Source organism: Choloepus didactylus, chromosome 9 (assembly GCF_015220235.1).
Source record: "Choloepus didactylus isolate mChoDid1 chromosome 9, mChoDid1.pri, whole genome shotgun sequence".
Classification (NCBI taxonomy): domain Eukaryota; kingdom Metazoa; phylum Chordata; class Mammalia; order Pilosa; family Megalonychidae; genus Choloepus; species Choloepus didactylus.
In genome coordinates this window covers 82,215,247-82,239,330 of record NC_051315.1, presented here as the reverse complement: position 1 = coordinate 82,239,330, position 24,084 = coordinate 82,215,247, and the positions used below count along the sequence as shown (strand labels likewise).

The following is a 24,084-nucleotide window of genomic DNA, read 5'->3' as shown; positions in this document are numbered from 1 at the left end:
CTGCTTAGTGCTAATTGGACTGTCCAACTGCCAAAAAGCCAGAGAACTACTAGCACATCCACTTGGGTGATAAACCAAAATCCCCTGAGACTTGTAGCACAATGCAGTCTAAATTGCCATCAAGTGCCACAGCTACTATTAGGTGTCTTTGACTATTAATAAAAGCAACAGGTTTCCAAAAGTGTCCCATTCATAACATGACATCCAAAATCCTCAACTAAAAATGAATAAATGTTAAGAGACCAAGAAACATAAACAGACTTGGAGACATATTAATCTCACATCAGTCAACCATCTGGATGTATTCCCATATTTTATCTTCTCTGTGGGAGCAAATGTTTGCCATTTTCTATTTTAGTAGAGTCTCTCTGCTAATGACACTAACCTTAGGGACACAGAGCTTTGAAGCAAGTTCAATACTAAATTTTACAGCATACTTCCTTTAGAAAGAGAGAGCGAGTTACCAGGCTTTGTGTTCCACTTCTGGGTATACAATTGGCTGAGGCGATCTTGTGCCAATTTCAGGGTAATATTTACAGCCAACAATGACCTATGCTAGAAGCAAAATATATTTCCTACAAAACGGCAAACCTAGACTTCTTTTCTAGGATACAAGACACTGAGTCTTAGCTCGAGTTCTTGTGCAGAGAACATGAGTAGTTTTATCCACTCCTTTATACCACTTAAGTCAGCAGGCAGCAACTTTCAGTCACCACCTATGAGTCAGTCTTCAATATAGTATGAAATTTCCTGCTCTTACGCTAATGTATTCCTTTCCTTTCCAAAGCAAAGAATACTCTGAAATACCAAGGTATTTCTAGTACCACAAATTTCAGTATAATTTCATTGTGGGAACATATGGCAACAAACACCACATGAAACCCATTCATTAAGATATATTAATCTTAACTGGAAAAGAACTGAGTATTTAATATTTATTCTCCATGGATACTGTAAGAAGCAGGGAACAGGAGGATATTTCTGTTTCGAAGCTAAACTTCAAAATTTAAAACTGATTTTCTAATTGTTAGAATAAAGTAGTCTTTAATTATTTTCCCAAAGTCCCGAAGAGTAATACTGATTGAATTTTTCCAGAACATTTGGCTGTTAGTTCTATAATCACAACAGCAAACTTACCCTCATTTTTAAAATAGTGTATTATGAATTTTTATAACTACAGTTAATTTTTCTTTTTAAAAGAAAACACTAAAGATTCATGAATTTCTTTCAGAATAAAAAAATAAACATTCCTTAAAATGCTGGCCTTAAATATGAGGCATATCTTTTCCTATACAGCTCTCATAACCTGCCAAGCATTTTGAATAGAGCTGGCCTAACAAGTTTGGCAGGTATTATAATCATTTGCTTTTGGTTACATCATTTATATTTGCTTGAAAGCTTTTGCTCCATATTTGGAATATAAAACCATTTAACCCAAGTAGCACTTCCCATCCAATTTCATTTCATATTAAAACTTTCTCTTCAAGACTTTTCTCTGATAATTATACGTTTTTACAAAAACTAATTCCAACACATGGCACACAAAAGTGCACAGTCAGGCAACTAAAATGGAAAATTCAACTACTAAAAAAACCACAGAATCCTGGAAATAGGAAGAACCATAGAATTTATACAATTCTACTCTTGTTGAATTGTCTGAAAGATGAGTAAACTGGGGCTATGAATTGTGACTAAAAAGCTAAATATATATATGTATATGTGTATATGTATATATATATATGTAGATGTATATACATAAACAGCACAGTTTGCCCAAATTACTTAAAATACTAATTTTCAAATGGCATTCTTCTGGCTCATCAGGAAAATCTCAGGGACCACCTAAAGGTGAAGGGTTTCTGTACTACCCATCTCCTCTCCAATCAGATCAGGTCTCCTTTTACCTGTTTCATACTGAGGAGTTCAGCATAAATTTCATTTGAAGGAAATCTGCTACTTTAACAAGTCTGATAAACATTGCTTTGGATAGTCTAGTCAACTCTGTCATTACTTTTCCTAATCAAACCTACATTTTTTTGTGCTAACAATCCCGACAGCATCATGGAGTGGTGAGGTGGCCAGGAACAGTGGGAGGTTCAGGACTGTGGGCCATAAAAAACAAGAGGGCTCAAGAGGAAAACCAGGATGTGCAGGGCTCCATTCAGAGATGCACAAACCCTGAGTTTTCACCTTACATTTTCCAAACTTAATCAACCACGAAATCAACACGAGTAGAGATATCAGGTTAGAGCCATGCACGTGGTAACTCAGATGCACTGACGATGGAGCCATATCTATAACTGGTACTGATAACCTCATGCAGCACTCTCATGCCTACTTTAGAAAACTCGGGATCTGGGGTTGCACTTCATCCAGTGCTGTTCTTCTTTTCACCTTCAACAGAGAACATTTTGCTTCCACAGCCATGAATTGTAACCAAAGGAGGCCAATAAATCTGTGTTTCTACCTAACATCTGCATCTCATTTCAATTATCTAAATACACTGGAAGACAAAGATTCTCAAAATAAAATCTGAAGGACAGGACCATTCATTTTATTTAATAAATGTTACCCAAAAAAGTGATTAAACTAAGATCAATTATTTGTATCTTCTTTTTAATCACAGCATAAACATTTGGCTGATGAAAATAATCCTTGAGGATCTTTTTATATCCTGGATTGGCTTAAAGATCAACAGAATATAAAATACAGTTGGACTGATACTTCTTTCTTCAACAGAGTTCTAAAAACTTTTTGAAAGGTAAAGATTTTAAGTGACCTTTAAAAAAGATTTATGAATTACGTTATATAATAAAACAACCTGAAGCACAAAGGTTCAAAGGCAATGTATAAGAAAAGGAAGTATATTCTTAATCTTATCTCTTAAAGACACAAATATCTAAAATGCTCTGTTATAAATATGTTTTATTATTCTGAACTTCTCAAAAGAATTCAAGTGAAATACTCACAGTTGCTTATCACTCCACCCAGTGGGTCTCCTTTAAAGTTAAATTCAATGTCCATATATTTGCCCTGCCAAAGAGAGACATTGTGAGTTTTCAAATTCACCTCAAAGTATTCTTCCTAGAGAACAGCATGCTAAGCCTTTATTTTTATGCATTTATTTAAATGTAATTAAGAAAGGCACAGTTTATGTAACCATGACACAAAACAGTATGCCTCCATAAATAATTTAAACTAAATATCCCATTAGTTCAAAGCTAATGTATCCTGTTGCTAATGTAAGAATACATCTTCTCAGCCATCATGTGACTTTTCCATTTCACATGCATGTTTCAAACTTTTCAAGGGCATGTGTATTCAATTCAATAACAGGGGAAAAGATAGGTAGTTCTTGTACGTTGGTTGCGAAGATAAACTATTTCATTTTTGTAAGTAAAGTATGTCTTAAGCTATGGCTAGAAACGCCAGACATTTTCTACAATGCATGAAACGGAGCACTCAAGTTCTGTTTTTATATCTACTTAAATCAAATACTTGATCAAGTCGTGTGACCTGCTCAGAATCAAAGACTGATCTATTACTCTTCTTGGCTTTTTATCTACATTATAAAGCAATACACAATTCAGCTTCCTATTTCACTTTATAGACAGTGTCTTAAATACACAGAAACACATATGAAGTTTCAAATGCTAAGTTTTAAAGAAGTTGTCTATGATTGCCTACTTAAAGAATTAACAACTAACCCTGACAGCTGTTTTGTTTGTTTGGAAAAGGTTGTGTTGATGTAATAAATAAAGTCTTTGGTTTTGTTTCATGTCCTAACTTAGTAACAGTCCAATAGCTGGTTTGTAAATAATTGTCCCTAAGAATTCCTTCAATTCTTTCTAATTCTCAAAATAATGATCATGGGAGAAGAAACATGATCACAAGGACTCAGTCAACAATGCAATTTCTGACTTTATTAGCTTGTGCATCTTTCCTTACCTTCTCCTTTTTCATTGTCATGGGTTACCTGCTTTTTAAGCCATCACTTATTCATTCAGCAATATCTATAAAGCACTTCCTAGATACTGAAGTAGGCATACCAGAAAGCAAGGCAGGGCTCCTGCCCTCCACGAGCTTCTGGTCTAGTGGGGAGTCAAGACAGGTACACGGCATTACAGAGGAGGAAGATAGAGCCTATAGTGGGCCACGATGCGATGGGAGCACAAAGAATGAGGGACAAAGGGACAGCAGGAAAGGTATTCCCAAGAAAGCCCAGCCCAGCCTAAATCCAAAGTTATCAGGAAAAGTTAAGCAAGCAAGGAGATGAGAGAGCAGGAAGAAGCAGGCATCAGAATTGGCATCTGAGAGGATGGTTAGTGGGGAGATGAAGCCGGAGAGGAAAGCTGGAGCATCTCATGGCTTGGAGACAGTCTCCTGACAGCAATGTGATTAAAAATTCCTAAATAAGAGAATGTCATGATGAAGTCTGCCTGTTTGTAAGATCACTCTGGCTATAGCGTGGAAAATGTACTGGAAAGGAGCAAGACCAAATGTACCTTAAAGGAGGTGGCTTCAGTACTTAGGGGAGAAATGTCAGTGGCTTTAATTAATAGCAGGAAAAGAGAAAAGCCAACAGATCTGAGAGCTCTGCAGAGTCACAATAAAAGGTCCTGGGTGGGCACGGGAGGTAAGAAAGGAGGGGGTAAGGGATAAAAAGTGCAGGAAAGTGGCCCAGGCAATGGATTGGATGGTGATGCCTGAAACCAATACTGAAAGCCCCCCAGGTTGTGACCGGGACCTAGCTTTCCAGTCTATGGGCTGTGGCTCTGCTGGGCTGCAGGTGCACTCTGATTTGTCTCCCCAGGCTTCCTCATGCTATAAAGCCAGCTCCTGCTACTCTCCACCCAATTCTAGCATATTTAAACCTTATGGGCCCACTCAGGATCGTTCCTGTCACAGATTCCTCCAGCTTTTCTTTAACGAACACCTGTATGGCTTCATTTCCACCTCTTACGTGGAACTTACTATTTTAAGGCTTATGTCATAAGTATTTTTTAGACATGTCTGATTTTCTTAACTAGCCTATAAGCTTTTTAAATGGAATATATCTGATATCAACAAGTATTTTCTGAGTAGACATTCTGATAATAAATATTTGCCAGGCACTGTTCTAGCTACTGGGGCTACTACTGCATACCCGCTCCAATGGCCCCTACTCTCTATGGTCAACAAACATGTAAGCAAGAGAACTGAATACAACAACTTCACAGACTAGTATGTGCCTGAAGAAAATAAAAACAGGATGGAGTCAGAGTGGCCCAGGAAAGGCCTCACAGACTGACACGTGAGCTGAGACCTAAACAACAGGACACCCATCATGCAAAGATCTGGGGATAGTACTCAACGTGCAGAAGGAACTGCAATTGCAAAAGCTGGAGGCCGGCAGGCATTTGGTATATCTAAGGCTCAGGAAAGTCAAGGCAGAGCGAGTCAGGGTGGGGCAACTTCTGCGGGGCCGGGCAGAGCCTGGGAGGCCCCCAGAAAAGAGACTGTATTATAGTCAAGTGCAATGGGGAAACCCCAAGGGCACCTCAGTAGGGCTGTTGGGGCTGAAGTTTGTAAAGATGAAGGGGAGAAGCCTGAAGACCAGATGTGCCCTCAAACATGGTTTTCAAAAAACGAATACACATTTTGTAGTTTTTTTATCCTTACAGAGCGGTTTGGTAATGAAATTTTCCCAACCCTCTAGTTTCTCTCCTTACACTCCAGTGCCTAGCTCAGCTCTCTGCACGGAGTAGATGCTCAACATATATCTCCCCCTCAGAAAGCTTTGAGTGAGAGCAACTATTTTCAAAGCTTTAAAATGTTTTCCTCAAAAGCAGTGGGTCCCTTTCTCAAGAGAATCTCAAGATGTCAAACAGGTCAATCTGGAGCTGCTGGGCCGGGGGAATTGGGAGGTGCCTCCAGGGAACACAGTTCTACAATGTCAGCTTCCAGAGCACGCACACCTATAGCATGAAGAGTCTGTCAGACTGCTCACTGAAGAGGTCAAAAAGTTCATTCTGGGTGAACCAGTCAGAATAGTCGAAGGAATGCCTGTTTCCCTGGAGTGCCAATGTACAGTACATGGACCACTGTTGGTGCCAATGTACAGTACACGGACCACTGTTGGTGCCAATGTACAGTACACGGACCACTGTTGTATACAGTAGTAGTAACTTTAAATATATTATAGTCCTAGTATAAAAATCTAACATAGATTTGGGTATATCATTAGGTCAACTCACATACTACAAAGCAGAGAAATTCCTAAAAACTGAGCATGAGATGATTTAGCCTATAACCAGGTATTAATCTCATAGACTAATCCTTGTTATAAAAGGATTCCTCTGAAGTAAGTTAATAAGCCACAGCACCCCACAAGCTTTTCAGATTTCAAATATCATTGGGGGGTAGTGACCCTTTAAGCCTTTTTTCTGCATTTGCATGGTCTATATGCTAAATATATTTGCAAAAACAAAAACAAAAAAAATGCATGTGTGTATAATTTACAAACAGCTGAAATAAAATCTTTGTCACATAATGAACTTTAATCTATTGGAATTACTTCTATCTGCTCATACTTCAATTCTAATTCTATTTATGTAATGAGATTAGCCATGTTACCACAACAAGGAAAGGCATGGATCAAATCAGTTATAACTACTTAAGAGGCTAATAAGATGGAAAAAATTCACAGCCTTGGAATTAGAAACCTTAGCTTCCAATTTCTAAGCTATTAAAATTATCTCCACCTGGGGTCATTCTCTTGCCTTAAGCACTGGACAACCCCAATGAGGAAAGAGAAAAAAAGGGACTACCAGCAGATGGGAGAGAGAGGAGACAGGATGGGTCTCTAGTAAGGAGGCATAAAGATAATCAAAAACAGTTACTGGTGGCACAAGTGACGTATATCTGCTGTTTGTTGTGAGAAGGCAGCTCATTATAAAGTAAATGATATTTTATTGTAAAAAAAATCTTAATATTGGTTAAACTATCAGAAACGGGGACAGATTTCCAACAACCACCATCCTGTTCAACAGTTTCTTCCATCTGCCTCCAGGCAGTGTCTGTCTTTTCTAAAGACTGGAGGTGTGAAAGGACAGACAGAGCTGGAGAGGTCCAAATATGCCCAGGGTGTAGGGCACATGCTAGAGGGTGAAAGATGAGGCTGCAAAAGTGGACCAGCTTTCCATTAGCAGCAACTCAACCAAGCTCAAAGCAACAACCAGCTTCAATTTTTTCCTATTCAGTCTTACCCTCCCATCAGTTGCCAAGCCTACTGATACCATCCACCCCATCCTTTCTGGTCCCACTGAATGAAATGGACAAGAAATTTAGAGTACTCAAACTTGACAACCACCTCACCTTTTCTTTTACTTAATTTCTGATTCTTAATTACAATTTCCAAACACCAAAACACAGTTAAGTGAATAGTTATTCTAAAAAACCTCATTTAACTTGCTCATGCAATTTTATGGTAGAAGGAAATGACCAAAGGGGGGGGGGGGGAGAAAGAAAAAGAAAAAGAGAAGAAAAATGTCCTGTCACTTCAAGAACAATGAAAAAAGAAAAAGAAAAAAGTAATCTTTATTGTACTTCCAGTGTCTCAAAAGAGATGGAGTTCTTATTTTAAAACTGTGTATATTAAGAAATTTTAAACATCTACAGGTTGTTTAAACATACATAAGCTAAATATTAGTGTTAACACTTATGCTTATACAAATACTTACAAATCTAGAGGAGTTGTCATTCCTTACAGTTTTGGCATTTCCAAAAGCTAGTAAGAAAGAAACAGATGCATCATTAAAATTGACTGAAAAATCATTTCAAGCAGAAAGGTAAAGCAAATATATTTGACATCTATACATTCTGAAAAATACATTTTGTAGCAATGACATTTCTGACCAAATATTCTAAAAATATATGTAAGAGAATTCTTTAATAAGTTGCTAAAGCTTCCAGGTCTTTATAAGTTCAAAGAAAGAGAGAAAGGGCCATTCCCATGATTCATGGAATTTTTTTCAAGTATTACCATAAACTTAATCTTGTCTAATTCACTCCCAAAGAATAGCAGTCAATTTAGTGGCCAAAAAGCAAGGCTTCTATGCTCTTCCATCATTACCAGCAGAAAATAAGTTTATTTCAGAGACCACTCAGTATCATCAAAGGTCTTATGGAATTTGGTGATGTTTCCAGATCACAGAAATATGGCACAAGAAACTTAAAACTGTTTAGTTAATTTTAAACTAAATCCACTTAAATGTGATTAATTACATAACTCCTATACAGAAATAATAAGAGATTTGCAAAGTAAAGTAGTTTCCAATATGCTAAAAATGCTACATACTTTAATTAGTCTATGTCCATCAGATATAAGTGAAACTTGCCAAAAAATAAAATCAAATTGGCACACAGTGCAAAACATAAGTTTGTTCCAATTTCAGCTGCAAGAGAGGGAATCTCCCACAGGGCTTCCTTTTGAATGAGGTCACAAGAGAGCCACATGGTTGGCACTGCCACAGGCACAGAATGCTCCAGAAGCTTAGCAGATTCACAAACTTTAATGTGCCAACCAATCACCTGAGGATCTTGTAAAAATGCAGGTTCTGATTCAGAGTGTCTGGAGCGGGGCATGAGAGTTCTGCATTTCTAACAAGCCTCCAGGTGAGGCTATTACTGGGCTCCACTGATCAGACACACTTCAGTTAGCAAGGACTTCAGAGAACATGATGATGTGGTGAGCAGAAGTGAGTCTAGAATAAAATGCCAGGCATCAAATCCCTGTGAGCCTCTGTAATTTCTTTAAATTATACAGGGAGAAGATTAGAACAACAGGGGCTCAATGAGAACTAAGGGCTAAAAGCTGGTCCAAGTTTTGAAAGCATAAAACAAGGAAGGAGAGGAGGTGTGTGTTTAAGTATGAATTAACTAATATTAAGTAGCCAAAACTTGATGAGTTATATTTCACATTAGCTGGCTTATTTGTGTTTTGGATAAAATTTGGCTCAAGCCCAATTAAGATAAAATTTACAAAGTCAACACATGGAAAGTTCTTTGCATTAGAGATTTGGTCTGGGATGCGTATGACACCAAATTCTCTCTCAGAAGAAAATAAGCTGAGATGCTATGCTGAATGAGGAAACCAGCAGACTGGAAACACTCAGACACATGCCTGCTGAAGAGGTTCAAACCCTTATCCCATGCCCACCATCAGCTAAAAGGCTTTAATAAATGCCACCTTGATAACAGCGAGTGTTGACCCAGCTGTCAAGAAAACCATGGCATTAGCGTTTTCAGAGGCTAGTACTTCACGGTGGGTGTGAACATGCAGCATTGATCAGTTAAGTAATTTGCACAGCCTCAAAGTCCAGCTAGATATGCTGATGCAAATAAAGGACAGTCTGTTGTGGCTTGAAGGTCACAGGCATATGAAGAAATTGCTTCAAAAAAAAAAAAAAAACTTTATTCAGGTCACTGTTTTCAAGCCATAAACTATCTTTTCATCTAACAAATCTCAGTTGCATATTACTAAACACTAACGTCTTTTATTGTGAGCCACAGAATCAAAAACAAGTGTTCCATTATAGAACAGTTGAGACACATTCCTCAATTGTTTTTCTAAGTTCTTTGTTCTAAATGTTCATTTACAGTAGCAGCTCTAGTTAAAAAGTAAAGCATTCCCATAAAAGATAATACATGCCCACAGTAGACATTTCTTCCATTTCCTGCACTGGAGCCTAGTTTCAAATACCACCAAATAAAGAGCCAGATTCTAATCACAGATGCAAGCTATAGCATTCCACAGTGCTGTTCCTTTACATCACAGCATTTTTAAAATAAGCTTACACAGAAATATAGCACATGTACAGCATCCTAATTTAAAAGTAAGACAGCAAACAAAAAGTCAAAGATTGGAACAATAAAATGAAGATATAGCACTTTCCATAATAGTTTCTGTTACTTAAGGTTTTGAATGGAAAAGAAAGATCGTTTACAATGTGTAGATGATTTGGCATTTGTTTCTCAGAACTTTAAAGTATTTGTATGACTATTATGTCACTCTCTGGGGGTAAAGATGCATGGAGCCTCCTTGGAATAAAATGGGGAAACTGAGGCAGGGATGTGCATGTCAAGGTCAGAGCACTTGCTCAGGGGTCAGGAGCTCTCCCGGGCATCCCTGACAAGGAAGGGGAGGCTGGGCCTGACTGTCAGAGACCACAAGCAGGGTTCTGTCCCTCCCACATGGCCCTGTGCTCTACCCACCCCAGAGCAGCTCCGCTTCAATCTGCGTTGAATGTTGACCTTCCATGACTTCGACCAAAAGGTCAGACCAAACTATTCATTAGCCCAATGATTCTAATCAGGCACAATTTTGAATTCCTGAGGGGATATCTGGCAATATCTGGAAACATGATTGTTGCAACTGGGGAGGAGGGAGGGCTAAGGGCATCCAGTTGGTGGAGGCCAGAATGCTGCTAAACATCTGACAATGCACAGGAAAGCACAAGGAATTATCCAGCCCACAATGTCAACAGTGCCCAAGTCAAATAACTCTACTTTACCCCACAACTGAGCTAACTGACAATAAGGACTCCCTTACAATGTGAAGGTGACTTTAATGACTCTCCATCAATGGGGAAAGGATTTGATTTACTGTTTACAGTGTCAGAATGGTTTATATGATGGTTTATGCCATTCCCCTTGGCATTAAGGGGACCCGTCTCTGGCTGTTTTCTCATAGCCAACCACAGAACTTGTGAGCTCTACAGTCAGGTTTAGGCTGCTTTCTGTGGCCCTGAAAAATCTGGTCCTTAGGTGTTTCTCTGGCACATCCTTGGTTTTCCTGACAACAGAAATAACTAGTCACAGGTTTTATCCTGAACGGTAAAATAGCAAGCATTATGCTCAAGTTGCTCTTTGCCACCATGTTTTTCCCAGTTATCAAATCAAATGTGAATACCAACTGATTATCTTTAAAATAACATTCAAGTAATTTAAATAAACACTGAAAGAGGAAAAAAGTGATTGTAAGGGGGTAAAGCTCCTTTCACATGATGAGTAAACTGTTCCCTCCTTTAACCACTTGAAGCCAAGAGTTCCTGGGATAGATTTTTGCCCTGCAGGACTCAGCCAGAATTCTCTTCCCTCCTCTTCCCCCCAGCACACCAGGTACTAGAAGTGCCCTGAAAATTGGACCTCCTGTTTGAGTCACCGACCTAATGTACACAGAAAATCCTACCTTCCAGGACAGGGTTGGACTGTAAAAGCTGTTCTTTGACTTGATTAACTTCTGCTCCTTTTCCACAAACAGCTGCTATATAGGACATAACAAGCTTACTGGCCTCTGTGGAGGAAAACAAGGCATGTTAATCAATGAATTATAAATTTAAAAACTCTTTGGGGAAGGGAGAATACTTTGGGTGGGGACGACCTTCTAGTAGTGTTTTCAAATACCTTTATTCCTGGGAGTAAATAATGTTTCAGAAACTTAAAAATAAAATTACACCTTTTATTCAATGCAAACTCATTAAGTCAAATCATAATAGGGGACTGTGCTTGAGGTTATTGCTGGGCTGCTGAAAAAATTGCTAGGTAATACAGTTAACAAAATTGGAGAAATATCTTCTTGAAACAATCATTCCAATACAATTACCATAGTAAATGCGGATGATTCAAGACAAAAATAACTTGGTATCCTTACCAAATGTAGTTTAAAGTATAAAAGAACTACTTTTCTCAAAAATATTTCTAAACCAAACTTGTTTGCCTACAATTAGACTAAATTCATTACTCTTTTAGCTTGACTTAAAAACCAAGCAGCTAACACGAGGATCTGATAATAAGAAATACAGCCGGCAGGGCACGGTGGTTTTCATAGGCTTCACACTAGTAACCCTGTAAAGGTAAGCTGCTAAAAGAATTAGGCCACCCCAGGCATCCAAGTAATTCTTCATGCATACTGGTGAGCTGGAGAGAATTTGTTTTGGGTGATTTTATTCTTCCCCTGTCAGTTCCATGTCCCCTCTCTCAGCAATCGCCTCCCAGAACCTAACCCTTTTAACACTGAGTACCCAAGAATGTTAACAGATATACGGAGAGAATGGAGTGCAGAGTCAAATGAATTCAGGGCCACAGTGAGTTAGATGGAGTGAAACAGGTTTTCTTATGAAAGGACTTCTCAGGGCCTTTAATATAACCGAGTACAATGTGCAACCCTGGAAAAGGATCTAGAATGCTACATTTATTTACCCATGGAATCTGTTTCTCATGGAGCTATCTTGCTTCTAATGCTCTATCACCAGGCTCTTGCAAAATGCTCAAATCAAAATGCTTAATGAAGGCAGAATAAAACCTCCTTTACTGGGGCAGTCAAGGAGAGGAGATAAATCTCCCCAACCGTGCTTTGCTCAAGTCTTTGCTCTAGTGCCAATGTCCGAGGACTGGACAGCATTCCCCAGGTATGAGAGACGGTTCCTCTGCCTTTCGTGTAAACGGGGCCATCTCAACACTGCTCTTTTCCACGGGGTCATGCGCAGGTGGCTTCCAGCCCCGCCACCCACAGTTAAAGAAATCATAAATGAACAAGTCGATTGCCATTCTGTCACATTGCCCAACTGTGCTTTAGAACCTTCAAGCAACCAAAAGTGTTGAATAACAGGAGCAGCTGAGCACAAGAATCCACGTAGGTTACCTAAAGTTCTCAAGTCCTAAGATGGCTCCCTTAGAAATATTAGCAAATGCAGCACAGGGGAAGTAAATGATGGAGCCTTGAGAACTGTGGGGGGAGCTTGGGTACTTCTGCAATGGTTGCATGTTAGGTCTCTCTCCAATTCGCCTTCTAGTTGATGAAAATGGGTTCAGCAGGTTCTCTGATCGTCTGCTGTGGCTGATTTCTGCTGTCTCTTTAAAAGCTGAAACTGAGGAATGACAGTCTTTTCATCTTTGCAATACCCTTCCTCCACAGGAGATTGCCCACACAACACATCCACCATTGTTTCAGGTTCCCGAACTACACTTTCATTGTTCTCAAAGTTTAACTATATCAAAGCTGGTAAATTATTATATGTACATAGTCCTATTGCTCAATTCAGACTGACTTGGCCTCACTTATGGACAAAGAGTTTATATGATACTGCATTTCATTTGACTTCTTAGTGCCACATTTCCCTACCCCAGCAGTAAGGCTTGAACTCGTGTGGTCACTTTGGAAGCCTTCCTTTCCAGGCTCTCTTTGGCTTTAAAGTTCAGGTAAAGCTGCCCTCCCAGCAAGTTCCTGCCATCCTGTACCACTGCTCTGGGCTAGCTCTCCTGAATCACCCAGGCATGCCAACTCTGCAGTCTGGCCTCTGAAGCACCTTGCCTCCAGGCTTTCTTTCCAGCAGCATACTTTGCTCCCCATCCTCTCCAACACTCTCACATATACCACGAATACTATTCTTTCTTGACATGAATCTCTGGTCCCATCTTTCTACCCATTATAATATTAGAAGACTGAAAATCCACATTTACAGGCAAAATAACTGGCTTAGGCAGTGAAAAATATCTAAAATATTTACATTTTAGTGAGAAGGCATGTTTTCTTCTAGGTAAACTGACAAATTACAAAAAAAGTCCAAGCCAGGCTATTTTATTTTGGTGATTGTGGGCCTCACTACGGCCAGACCTCACATTCCAGATACATAGCCACACTGTGTTCTCCGGAAATACTGTTCTGGTCCAGGATGGACTCAGGAGACAACCTGTCTTAGGGAAAAAATCAACCAAGACTGACAATCTTTTGGTGGCGGTAGACTTGGCGTGGCCTCTCAGAGACCTTTTAATGGCTAGGATGGGATGGGAGCAGGTCCTCTCAGGGTCAGGTCTGTTTTCCAAAATTGGAACCAGAAACAAATCTCTTAGAATTTGATTTGGGCTTATATCACTTGGCTATTAAATGGAAACAAGCCCACAACACCTGCTGGAATATGAAGAAAGATGAACCTAAACTGAATTCAAGAATCACTTTTATTATTAACTTTTAATCTATTTAAGCAACTCAAAAATAATTTTTAAATATAGTTAAAGAATACTTTACTTATTTCCAAGTTGTCAAAATGCTTCTATGTTCAGATTCTTAAATATCTTCAGGAATTCTTGGCTTGCTGCTCATTTCAGTAATTCAATTTTGGAAGCTAGGATTAAAGGTCATTTTCTCCAAATAAAGTCTCATGATCTAAAAGAGACAACTCTTATCATTTTTTCCAGACATAATACCTGATCCTTGAAACTCAAGTAGTTCATGAGATAGCCACTGCTTTAGAGAAATGAGTGAACTAGTAAGGCCAAGATGCAAGGTCCAATATAGTTTAGGGAACTGTTTTCATAATATTTTACCCTGCTGGAAACAGGAAATGTTTATCTCATAAGCATTCTGCTTCACTTCCTTTTTGCTCATCTGTGCTAAGTTCATATAAATTTGGATCATATTCAAATATTTAGATATTTATCCAAATCAATTATTTTTGTAATAACTTCTAGGAATGAAAAATACCATGTTTCTGAAGAGAATCAAGAATTGCATATCACCTTTCATATTTCACAGTCTAGTATCTGAATTATTTTAACTGTTATAGGGACCAACTAAACATGACCCTGGTAATCACAGTATGAAACTGTAATCATTTACCAAAGCAATACTTTTGAGTAAAACTGTGAAGACATCAATCTGGTAATTGCAATATCAATGACAATGTCTTTCATGTATGCTGTAAAAATATTTTTTAAATGATTCCAGTTAAGACAAAAAAGATATTCTTGGTGTGTACTCAAAATTTTGAAAAGCATGATCATATATATTCTGGCATTTAAAACTGGCAAAACACAACAGCTTTGCTTACAATCAATCTTGGTTCATCTTTCTCTCTAACTCTAAATACTTGACGTATGTAAATTTATCTGTATATATATATATGTTTGAATGTAACTTGGATCCTAAAATTCATCAATAGCCTGACAAAATATAAAGCCTTAAAGGAATCTGTGATATTAAGGTCAAAATCTCTTCTCAGAAAATGACAGAATAGCTAGGGTTTAACAGATATTCTGTACTAATGGACAAATGGTCTGTGATGAAACACTTTATGAATATCTGGAACAGAATTCATTTCTGCAAAGAAGAGAAAGGGGTTACAGATTATAGTTTCAGATTCTGGAGATTTAAAACTTGTAAAGGTAAGCATGCCAACTAATTTATCACTGTGTTCTCTGGTATCTTTAACTGTGTCTTTAGTGGCATACAATATGTATTATTATGTAATTATTACGTGATCATACAATTTAAAAAATTCACATAAAATAATAATCTATATTTTTAACAAAGAAGCGCTGTGAATGAGCAGTGGGTAAACGAGAAAGGGAAAACCCAAGCATTTAATGAAAGACATTTCGGACTGTGGGAATAAAAGGATGGGAATCACACCGCAAGGATATCAAAACCTACTGAATATTATATGAGCAGATTCCAGCTAGATTCAATCACTGTGTCAGAAAAAAAAAAGGTATAAAAATAAGCAAGGAGCTTCTAATAAATTTATCCAGGAGTTAAGAGGTATCGATGCATTTATATACAGATACCAGTTATATAGTGTCATATACATCTCATATATCATATATCGAGCAAGGCTTTACACACACATGCTGATGTATTTATTTATCTCTATACCTAGCTCCTTCCTTAAGATGCCTAAATATTTCTAGGGACTGAGTTTACACAGCTCTGGTGATCCAGTGGCCTGAAAAAGTAAGACTGACTAAGTGCACAAGGCTATGTAGCTTGTGTACAATGAAGCAAGCACTGCCACTTGGAGGAACGTTGTTTTTAGCAGTCCTTATAGTCTGCCTTGCTGTAATACTCCAGCTATGGCACAACCAGATAGATCCAACAGGCAGCCATGAACTGTTCCAATCATGATTCCAAAAGCATGGGTCATGCTACAAGGAGCGTATGACTGACAACATTTTTATTGAAATAAAACTGCACATAACCTGCTTGTGAACAAGGGCAAAGAGTTCGCAGATAATTCATGTAAAATAGGGGGACCAAGAGGGCCTTTTCTCACATTGGGAAGAAACAAAAGCTCACTGAATTTTGGCCTTGGATTTGCTCTGCTATTCTGCTTCGATGTGGTTACTTTAAGCATTGTGAGGTGCTCATCGATGTTTAGGCTACAGTAAGTTGGTGACACCTCTGTCACTGACAGAGTGGGATAAGGACCACAGATGTATAGTCATACAGCATCATGTGGGGTTCAAAACCAAAGGTCTTAATGAGCAGGGCAGTCTTCATAACTCTTGTAGCAGACGGCTGAAGAGTTCCTAGAAGCTGATGTAACTGTAAAATCAGAAACCAAGTAATTTATAATGTGTTCTATGTCAAGATCATCTTCTCGGGTCCACAGATTTACTCTGATGTTGTTGGGAAAATGTAGTTATGATGGTTCCTTATGTTCTGCCTCCCTGCCCCCTATCAGGGTTTGAATGGCTCTCGACAAAGTATTGGTATTCACAGTAGTGAATTGAGTTCACCGCCTAGAAACACACTTGGGCATTTTTATGAGCTGTGATGAATTTTTTATTTAGTACAGCAGTAACGAATTAAATAGAACCCCAAAGGACTCAAAGAGTTCATGCCTCTCCCTATGTGCCCTAACATCATAGCTTAAAAGTGTCTCCAAAGTTTAAGACCAATAACGTCATCATCTGCCAAGGGAGTATATGACCTAGTTAAATTAATTACTTCTTACAAAATAAGCTCTTGATACATGGTGGGTCTATATAAGTTATTAAATAAAGGTTTCTTATTGAAAAGTGAGACTATGTGTTAAGTATATAGCACATCCTGGGCCCTCAATAGACTTTAGTTCTCTTTTCTTTCATTTACTTACTAACATGAAATTTTTAATATCTATAGGTACACAAAAACAATTTTAGTGAAAAAAATAATGTGACATTTCAAAAATGACCTGGCATCCCTTTTCCTCTCAGAACTGAGATGAAAACCCCTCTCCAAATTGCTTATGCGACTTTGCTGCAATCTTTATATTATTTTCCAATTTCATTTTCCCATCAGTAATTTCCATAAAATAGGAGACTTTTAACAGCACACTAATTTCTAGGCTTTACTCATCTTTATAGTCTACTGACAATTAAAACCATAATGAAATTTGGAGCAATTTTTTACCACTGCTTTCAAGAAGAAAGAAAAGTAGAAGAACATGGGAATAAGCGAGCAAAACACTGTGTGTTTCCATGGGGACCAAAAAAGGGCACACTGATCAGCAGCTACAGAGAAGGTGAGTTAAGTGGGTATTTAAAAGCAGCAACTCTCAGGAGTAGTGTCCACCTACTCAAGAGTTTCAGTGATAATGGACAGCTGAAGCACCAGAAGACTACAGTTCATACTTTGGTAGGAAGTATCACTACCAAAAACCAAGCCAGTCACTTCCAGGGGCCTCTAGGGCAGTGCTATCAATGTGGTCCGAGGACCAGCACCATCTGTGGGCTTTACCAGTCTACACACGAGAGGAGGTTCTTAGACATTTTCATAGCAAGTTAACAGATAATTTTGTCTATTTAAACTTAAAATAAAAAAAAAGGACTTGTTTTTCTGTCTCCTTTTATTTCATTTATTTGAGTAATTCATTTTTATTGTATTTAAAGTATCAGTCAGCAACAGATGCGGGTGGGGGAAGGACTTGATGCTTCACCACAGAAGGTGAGAAGAAACACTGCTCTAGGGAATCTGTGGCACCTGCCTCCAGCCTCCAGTCCTCAGTGGCCACTAATCTTGTGTGCTGTGATGGGCTCTGCGAAGCAGCTGTCCATCCTCTTGTTTCTGATGGAGGGCAAAGGGATCCTAGGAAGGACTAAATCCAGGGAAGATGACAGGGGAAAAAAGATTTCAAGTGGTAAATGGAGTGCTGAAACCAAGAGGACAAGTTACTGAGCAGAAAATTGTCAAGAGAAGAGAAAACTAAAGAAGAAAGAATTCTACACCACTCGATTCCTAAAAAGGAATGAAATGCTCCCCCACCACCGCAAGAATGAATGGCAACCTTCTGAAACAGCACCGGCAACCACCTCTTAGTTTTTCAATAAGGAAGATGCATGAGCTCACCAGGAGATGGAATTTTTCTCCTGGAGGAAGTAGTATAATTAACTCTCTGAGAAGAAAGAGGTCGTACAGTGACATGGTTAATTAGTGGATGTGCTGTCTTTTTGGAACATATGCTCCAAATGAAGATTTAGCCAATACCAATCAAACCAGTGACCACAACCCACTTCTGTGACTCACTTAGGAACAAATTGATATAGTCAGAATATCCTCAAAAAATATCTTTAGTCCTGAAGAAGATTGAGTAAAATAATAAAGAACTTAATAGGCTTAGAAATATTTTCATCTCTTCTTCCAACTGAACATAGAAAAGAAGAGTTGTGAAGTGAAAGGTGGGCTTGCAGGTGCAAACAGGACTGGGGGGCTGGTGGGGATGAGATAAACCATTAATACATCTTGAGACAAGGGACAGAGCTAACCTGCCTTGCCACCATTTTCTTTGGTCAACCTAGAGACAAACAAGCTATGTTGCCTCTAAGAATTAAATTCTCTTTCACATGAAAGAACTGGTCAGTGGTGAGAAAGGGTTAAGATCTTTCTCCCCAAATGCCCCCATGTCTTCTCATAGTTCCTACAGGCAAGAAAGAGTTCAAAATAGCCAAAGATTTCACAGATTTCAGAGCAAATTATTCAGATAAGAGCCTATACCCAGAGAGACAGATAAACGGTCTAAAAATTGATGGGAAATTCTAAATAAGGAAACACTATCCATATACAATGGAAGCAGACCTTATAGTGAAAAATAACAACAGCTGCCCTTACTGAAGGGAGTAAAACATAAGAGGAAGGTGAAGAAGTAGGTAAAGGCTAAATCACACAGAATGTTATATGACAGGCTCATTGAATTTGGTTTTTAAGTACAATGGAAACCATTAAAGGATTTTAAACATGCCCGGGTGTGATGTGCTTTTCATTTTTAGAAGATCACTCTGGTCTGTGAAGAGATGGGAGCCAGGCAGGAGGGGAAAGGGAGAGACCCGTTAGATGTCGCTACCAACGTGTCTCTAAGAGAGATAACTGTTGGTGATTTGGATTAAAGTCTCCATGTGGACAAGAAGAAAATGAAGAAAGGAAGAAATTGCCTGGTTTAAGATATATTCTGGAGGTGGGACTGATGGGGTTAAAAAAAATGGATTAGAAGTAGGAGATATAGAAAAGGAAGAAATCAAGGATGGCTCTTACATTTCTAGCTTGAATGACTAGGTTGATTGGTAATCCCATTTATTGAAATTGGCAATTTTGATTGCGGGATTGGTGGGTGAAGAGACAAACCAAGAGTCCAATTTTGGATGGGCTAAGGTTCAGATGTCTAAGAGACACCCAAGTGCAGACAAAGATGAAGAGAACATAATCCCCACCTTCAAAAGCCACTGGAGGAGAGGTAAAGGACTTACCAACAAGGACAATGGATATAATGGCACTCAAGTAGAACCACTTGCAGGTAAGGAGAGCAGTGTACCATAGTGGATAAAAGTAGGGACAATAGAGCTTTTGATCTGTGTTCAAAATCCCAGCTCGGACACTTACTCATTGTGGAGGTTTGGGCAAGTTACTTAACCCTTCTGTGGCTAAATTTTTGCATCACAAAAAATTAAGATAGCAAGAATACTTATCACATACATGTGATATACTTAGCACAATGCTTAGCACAGCTACTAATTATTATTACCCTATGGGATGATAGTGGTACTACAGAGAGGGGACAATCAGGTTTGTCAATTTTTCAACAGGTTATAAAAATGGACCAAAATTAATAAAAAGAAAATATCCTACATGTAAGTTTAAAATAATTTTGAACAATACTGAATTGAGAAGATCTGACTTAACAGAAATTCATGTGTAAAATACCTTTGATATCTGACTTGATGAAAAGATTGATATGAGTCAATACATGTGCTTTATTAATAAAAGCCTAGGGTCCACATTAAGAGAAGAAATAGTTGCACCAAGACCAGGACCAATTCCAGAAGTATTCTGTTCACTTGGCATGCAAGTCCATGAAGCATCTTGCCAAATTAGGACGTTTCCAGAATAATATAACAATGGTAGTAAGGGATTTGGGAACACAATCCAATCCTCCTATTATAAAGCACATGGTACTTTCCCTTAACTACACTTAATGTTTTGTGTATAAATCATATGTATACATGCAAACATAAGTATATATTTCTAGGGTATAGCTATTGTTTATCTCCCCTATTAGACTTGTAAACTTAATAAGGGCAGGATGGTATCTGGCTCACTTACGTATATAATATTTAGAATAGTACCTTTGACCTAGCAGGTTCTCAGTAATTATTTCTCCAATAAATGAGTAAGTGAATGCATATCACATGAGAAATTTTTGAAGAAAAGGGATTTTTAGCTCTAGGAAGACATGGTGGTTTTCTTCAAATAACTGAGTGACTGTCCTGTAGAAAAAAATATGCAGACCAATTTGCAGACCAATTGGTAAGGTTCCAGATGGCAGAATTAGGACCCACGGGCAGAGGCTGAATTCAACAGTGGGTAAGAATGAACTTCAGTCAGCTGAACCTGTATGACAAATTCAGCGGGAAGCCTTATAAAGTGGTGAGCCTGCCATCGCTACAAAAGGGGAATCTGACTGTCCCATGGGGAGGACGCTACACTAGATGGTCTCTAACTAAAACCCCTTCCAACTACATGCAATTAGGGTTTCTGTTACTTAAGATTCCTGCATGCCAATCCCTTCTCTTCTATTTTCAGCCATCCAGAGACTAGAACCTGCCAAACCCAGCAAAGATATGGCACACTGTTTCCAAAAGGCTTTAGGAAAGAGATGGACACACATATCCAACCACTGTTCCTTAAGCTACATTGGGGTGGGGATGGGGGGTAGGGAGGAGTACTCCTACAAAAAGTAGAGGAAGGAGTAGATGTCGAGATAGAGTTCTGTTAAATAAACTCATTGACAGCAGCAGTTTTAACCTCTCAAGTTCGGACTCATGGAATTCAGCCTTTTTGAATCTTTTCCAGGTAGCTGGGCACCATGTGTTAAATCATTTTCTCACTCAGGATCATCAATCATACAAATTCCTTTTATTAAAAGCACAAGTAAAAAAGCATAACCTCTCTATTTTGGGGGGTGTTTTATCGGGTCATTACCTGCTGTCTAAAAAACATGCAAAAATCTCAATTCTTCAGGCTTCAAAAGAGCACTTCTCTAGAGTGAAATTAAGAATTTTCCCAGTGCCTTCTCTCACTTTTTAGCAGAGACCTCTTAACACTAAAATGACGTGGCATTGCTTGGAGAAGCAGTTCAACTCTGTAAAAGTCTGCAGGCCTTAGTGTGGTGGAGGAAACATAAAAGACCAGGGACCAATTAGGAAAGGGCTAGAATCCACCACCAGCCTCCTGTGTAGGTTGAACCCCTTTGATAGGTGCCGTTTCTTCACAGGCGAGTCCTCCCCACTGAACACTCCATGATCCTCAACAGAAGCCTCCCCGCAAGAAGCGCTCTCAGTGGCCCCAGGAGGCAGCAGGCAAATGAGGCCCCACTGACTCGTGGCTGTCTTCATTCTGTGCAGCTATTACCTTCTAACGAGGGGAATATAAGGTTGCCCAGTGGTGGCTTTACCTGTTTTTCCTGCTCCGCTTTCTCCAGTAATTAGAATACATTGGTCTTTATCTTGATCTCGAAGGGATCTGTACACTTCATCTGACAGGGCATAGCTGCAGGGGACAAGGCAAGAAAAAGCCCTTGAAACTCAGCTCCTTATATATTTATGAGATGTAACTATCAGTTCTTTAAAAGCCACTCTGATATGCTTTAGACACCAAGCTGAGATATTACAGTTTATTTTCTCCAAATTCTTTAAATAAACAAACAAACAAACCCATCTTTTGTGGCCCCTGCTATTCCCACCCCCACTCCCCATGCATAATCTATCATCCAAAATGGCACTGACTTACTGGACACTGGAGCTGTGCTTTATCTAACCCATGTGCTATACATATGGCTTATTTTAATAACATCATTCAGAGAATCACAGAGAAAATGTTACACCATAAGTCTAAACTGGATAATTTTGATATTTTCAGGACAATACCAATCGATACAGCTAGAGTTTCAAAATAATGAGGGGGAAAAATCCCTCTTTTCAAACAGTAGCAAAATGTTATCAAATACCAAAAGACTAATGTTATCATAACTAAGCTAAATATAGAAATACTGCCTTTACAGACAAACAATTAAAACTTTAAGGTCCACCAAAAGCAAAATGGTATCATGAGTTTACCATCATCAGTCCTAGACCCCAAGCTTCTCACTCTGTCCTCTGTTGACAAAAGGCCACCTATGTGAAGTAAGGCCAGGCTCAGTCCTCATGTTGATCTTTTCTTCTTCAAAATTTACTAGTAAGGTAAGTTGTGCCCCCTTTATCTAACTGAAAAATACTTTTGACCACGTGATAATGTGTTTACTACAGGTAGCTCCTCTTCAAATTCATTTATTGACATGAAGTACTTATTGAGAGCCATGTGTCAAGAACTGTGCTGGGAATGTAAATAATTAAAACTTGGCTCCTCCTTTCATGAGCTCTCAGTCAAAAGTAGGAGAGAGAGAGAGACAAAAATAGAAAATGGCAGCCCAACATGACAGATGCAATGATAAGTGGAAAACAATTGCAGAACAAGACAGGGACCTTCATGGGGATCGGGATTGGAATTAGAGAATCTTCAAGAGGTGGAAAAAGCAGTCCTAAAGAATGATTTAGCAAGACAGGGGGCAAGAATAAAGGACAACACATTATGGAGATGGGGGTGAGGGATATAAGGGGTGACGATGCTGAAGGCAAAGCTCAAGGAAGGGAAAGAGGAGCAATGGGCTAGAGAAATAGACGAGCAGACTCCAAATGAAGAAGAGCTGATAGGGAACCATTCTGCAGGACTGTCCACAGGAGAGTGGAAGAATCAGATAAGATAGTAATCACACCTAGTGACAGCAACATTTATTATGAACCAGCACTATCTTCAGCCCTTTATATTTAATCATTTTAAATGTCACAAGAAAACTACAAGGAAGAAGTCACTATTAATCCTATTTACAGATGATGTCTTTGCCAGGGTGACACAGTGGAGCCAGAACCGGACTCTGCTTGTGACAACCAGGATGCACAGTGCCACAAGAGTGCTTATTAGAGAGACTGGGGAGGGGCTGCAGCACAGGTGTAGTTAAATCTGACCAACCAGACCACAGAGGGCCTGCTGCACTTACCAAGGACTTCAGCTTTTCCTCAGAAGGTCTATGGAACCATTAATATTGACAATTCACTGAGCACCTTCAATATGCCAGGAGCTGAGAGGTCTTCTCATATTCATAAACAGATTTGATCCTCAAAACCGCGCCTTATAATAAACTGATCAGACTGAGACTGAGAAGTGACATGAGCTGCTCTTGATTCCTTTCCCAGGAGAGTTATAACTTGAACCATGAAACACTGGATATTGTGTCCTTCCCCCTCTCATCACTTGATCGTGCAATTATTTGTGAATATAACTTACCATCCAGTTGGACTACTATGAGATTCTCAAGGAGAGTCACTTGGTCTTATTTTGGAACCTCCCATCAATGAGTCCAATGCCTTGTACATAATTGGTATACTCTGAATTTATATGTTGAGTGAATGTGCCAATAAAAGACAAAGACAGACAGAAAGAAAAAGAAATGAAAACACTTGGCAGAAGGGTCTTTTTTGAGTAATAGGTTGCTTTAGCTTGTTTATCTGAACAGTGGATACCGATCTCTTTCTGCCTGGCACATCATCTTCTCCTTCAAATCCCTTTCAAACCATTCCCTACATACCCAAAGCCTTGCTCACCCTGAAGGCCACTCACTGGCCTCACCCTTCTCTAGCATTCTCTGGCTCCCCCAAGTAGAAGTAAGCCTTTCCCTCTGCACCACCATGTAACCAGTATGGTGG

The 24,084-nt window shown here is 39.0% G+C and overlaps 1 protein-coding gene across 8 annotated transcripts in view; it reads right to left on the bottom strand.

Moving 5' to 3' along the window:
• The window catches only part of MYO1B (myosin IB), a 183,766-nt gene that overhangs the window by 66,430 nt on the left and 93,252 nt on the right, over nucleotides 1–24,084 (bottom strand). For all 8 annotated transcript variants that reach the window (XM_037849106.1, XM_037849105.1, XM_037849107.1 and 5 more), the window contains 4 exons: nucleotides 21,741–21,835; nucleotides 11,231–11,335; nucleotides 7,722–7,768; nucleotides 2,970–3,033 (listed from right to left, as the gene is read on the bottom strand). In XM_037849106.1, coding sequence (XP_037705034.1) covers nucleotides 2,970–3,033; nucleotides 7,722–7,768; nucleotides 11,231–11,335; nucleotides 21,741–21,835 — 311 coding nt within the window. The remainder of the gene's footprint in view (nucleotides 1–2,969; nucleotides 3,034–7,721; nucleotides 7,769–11,230; nucleotides 11,336–21,740; nucleotides 21,836–24,084) is intronic.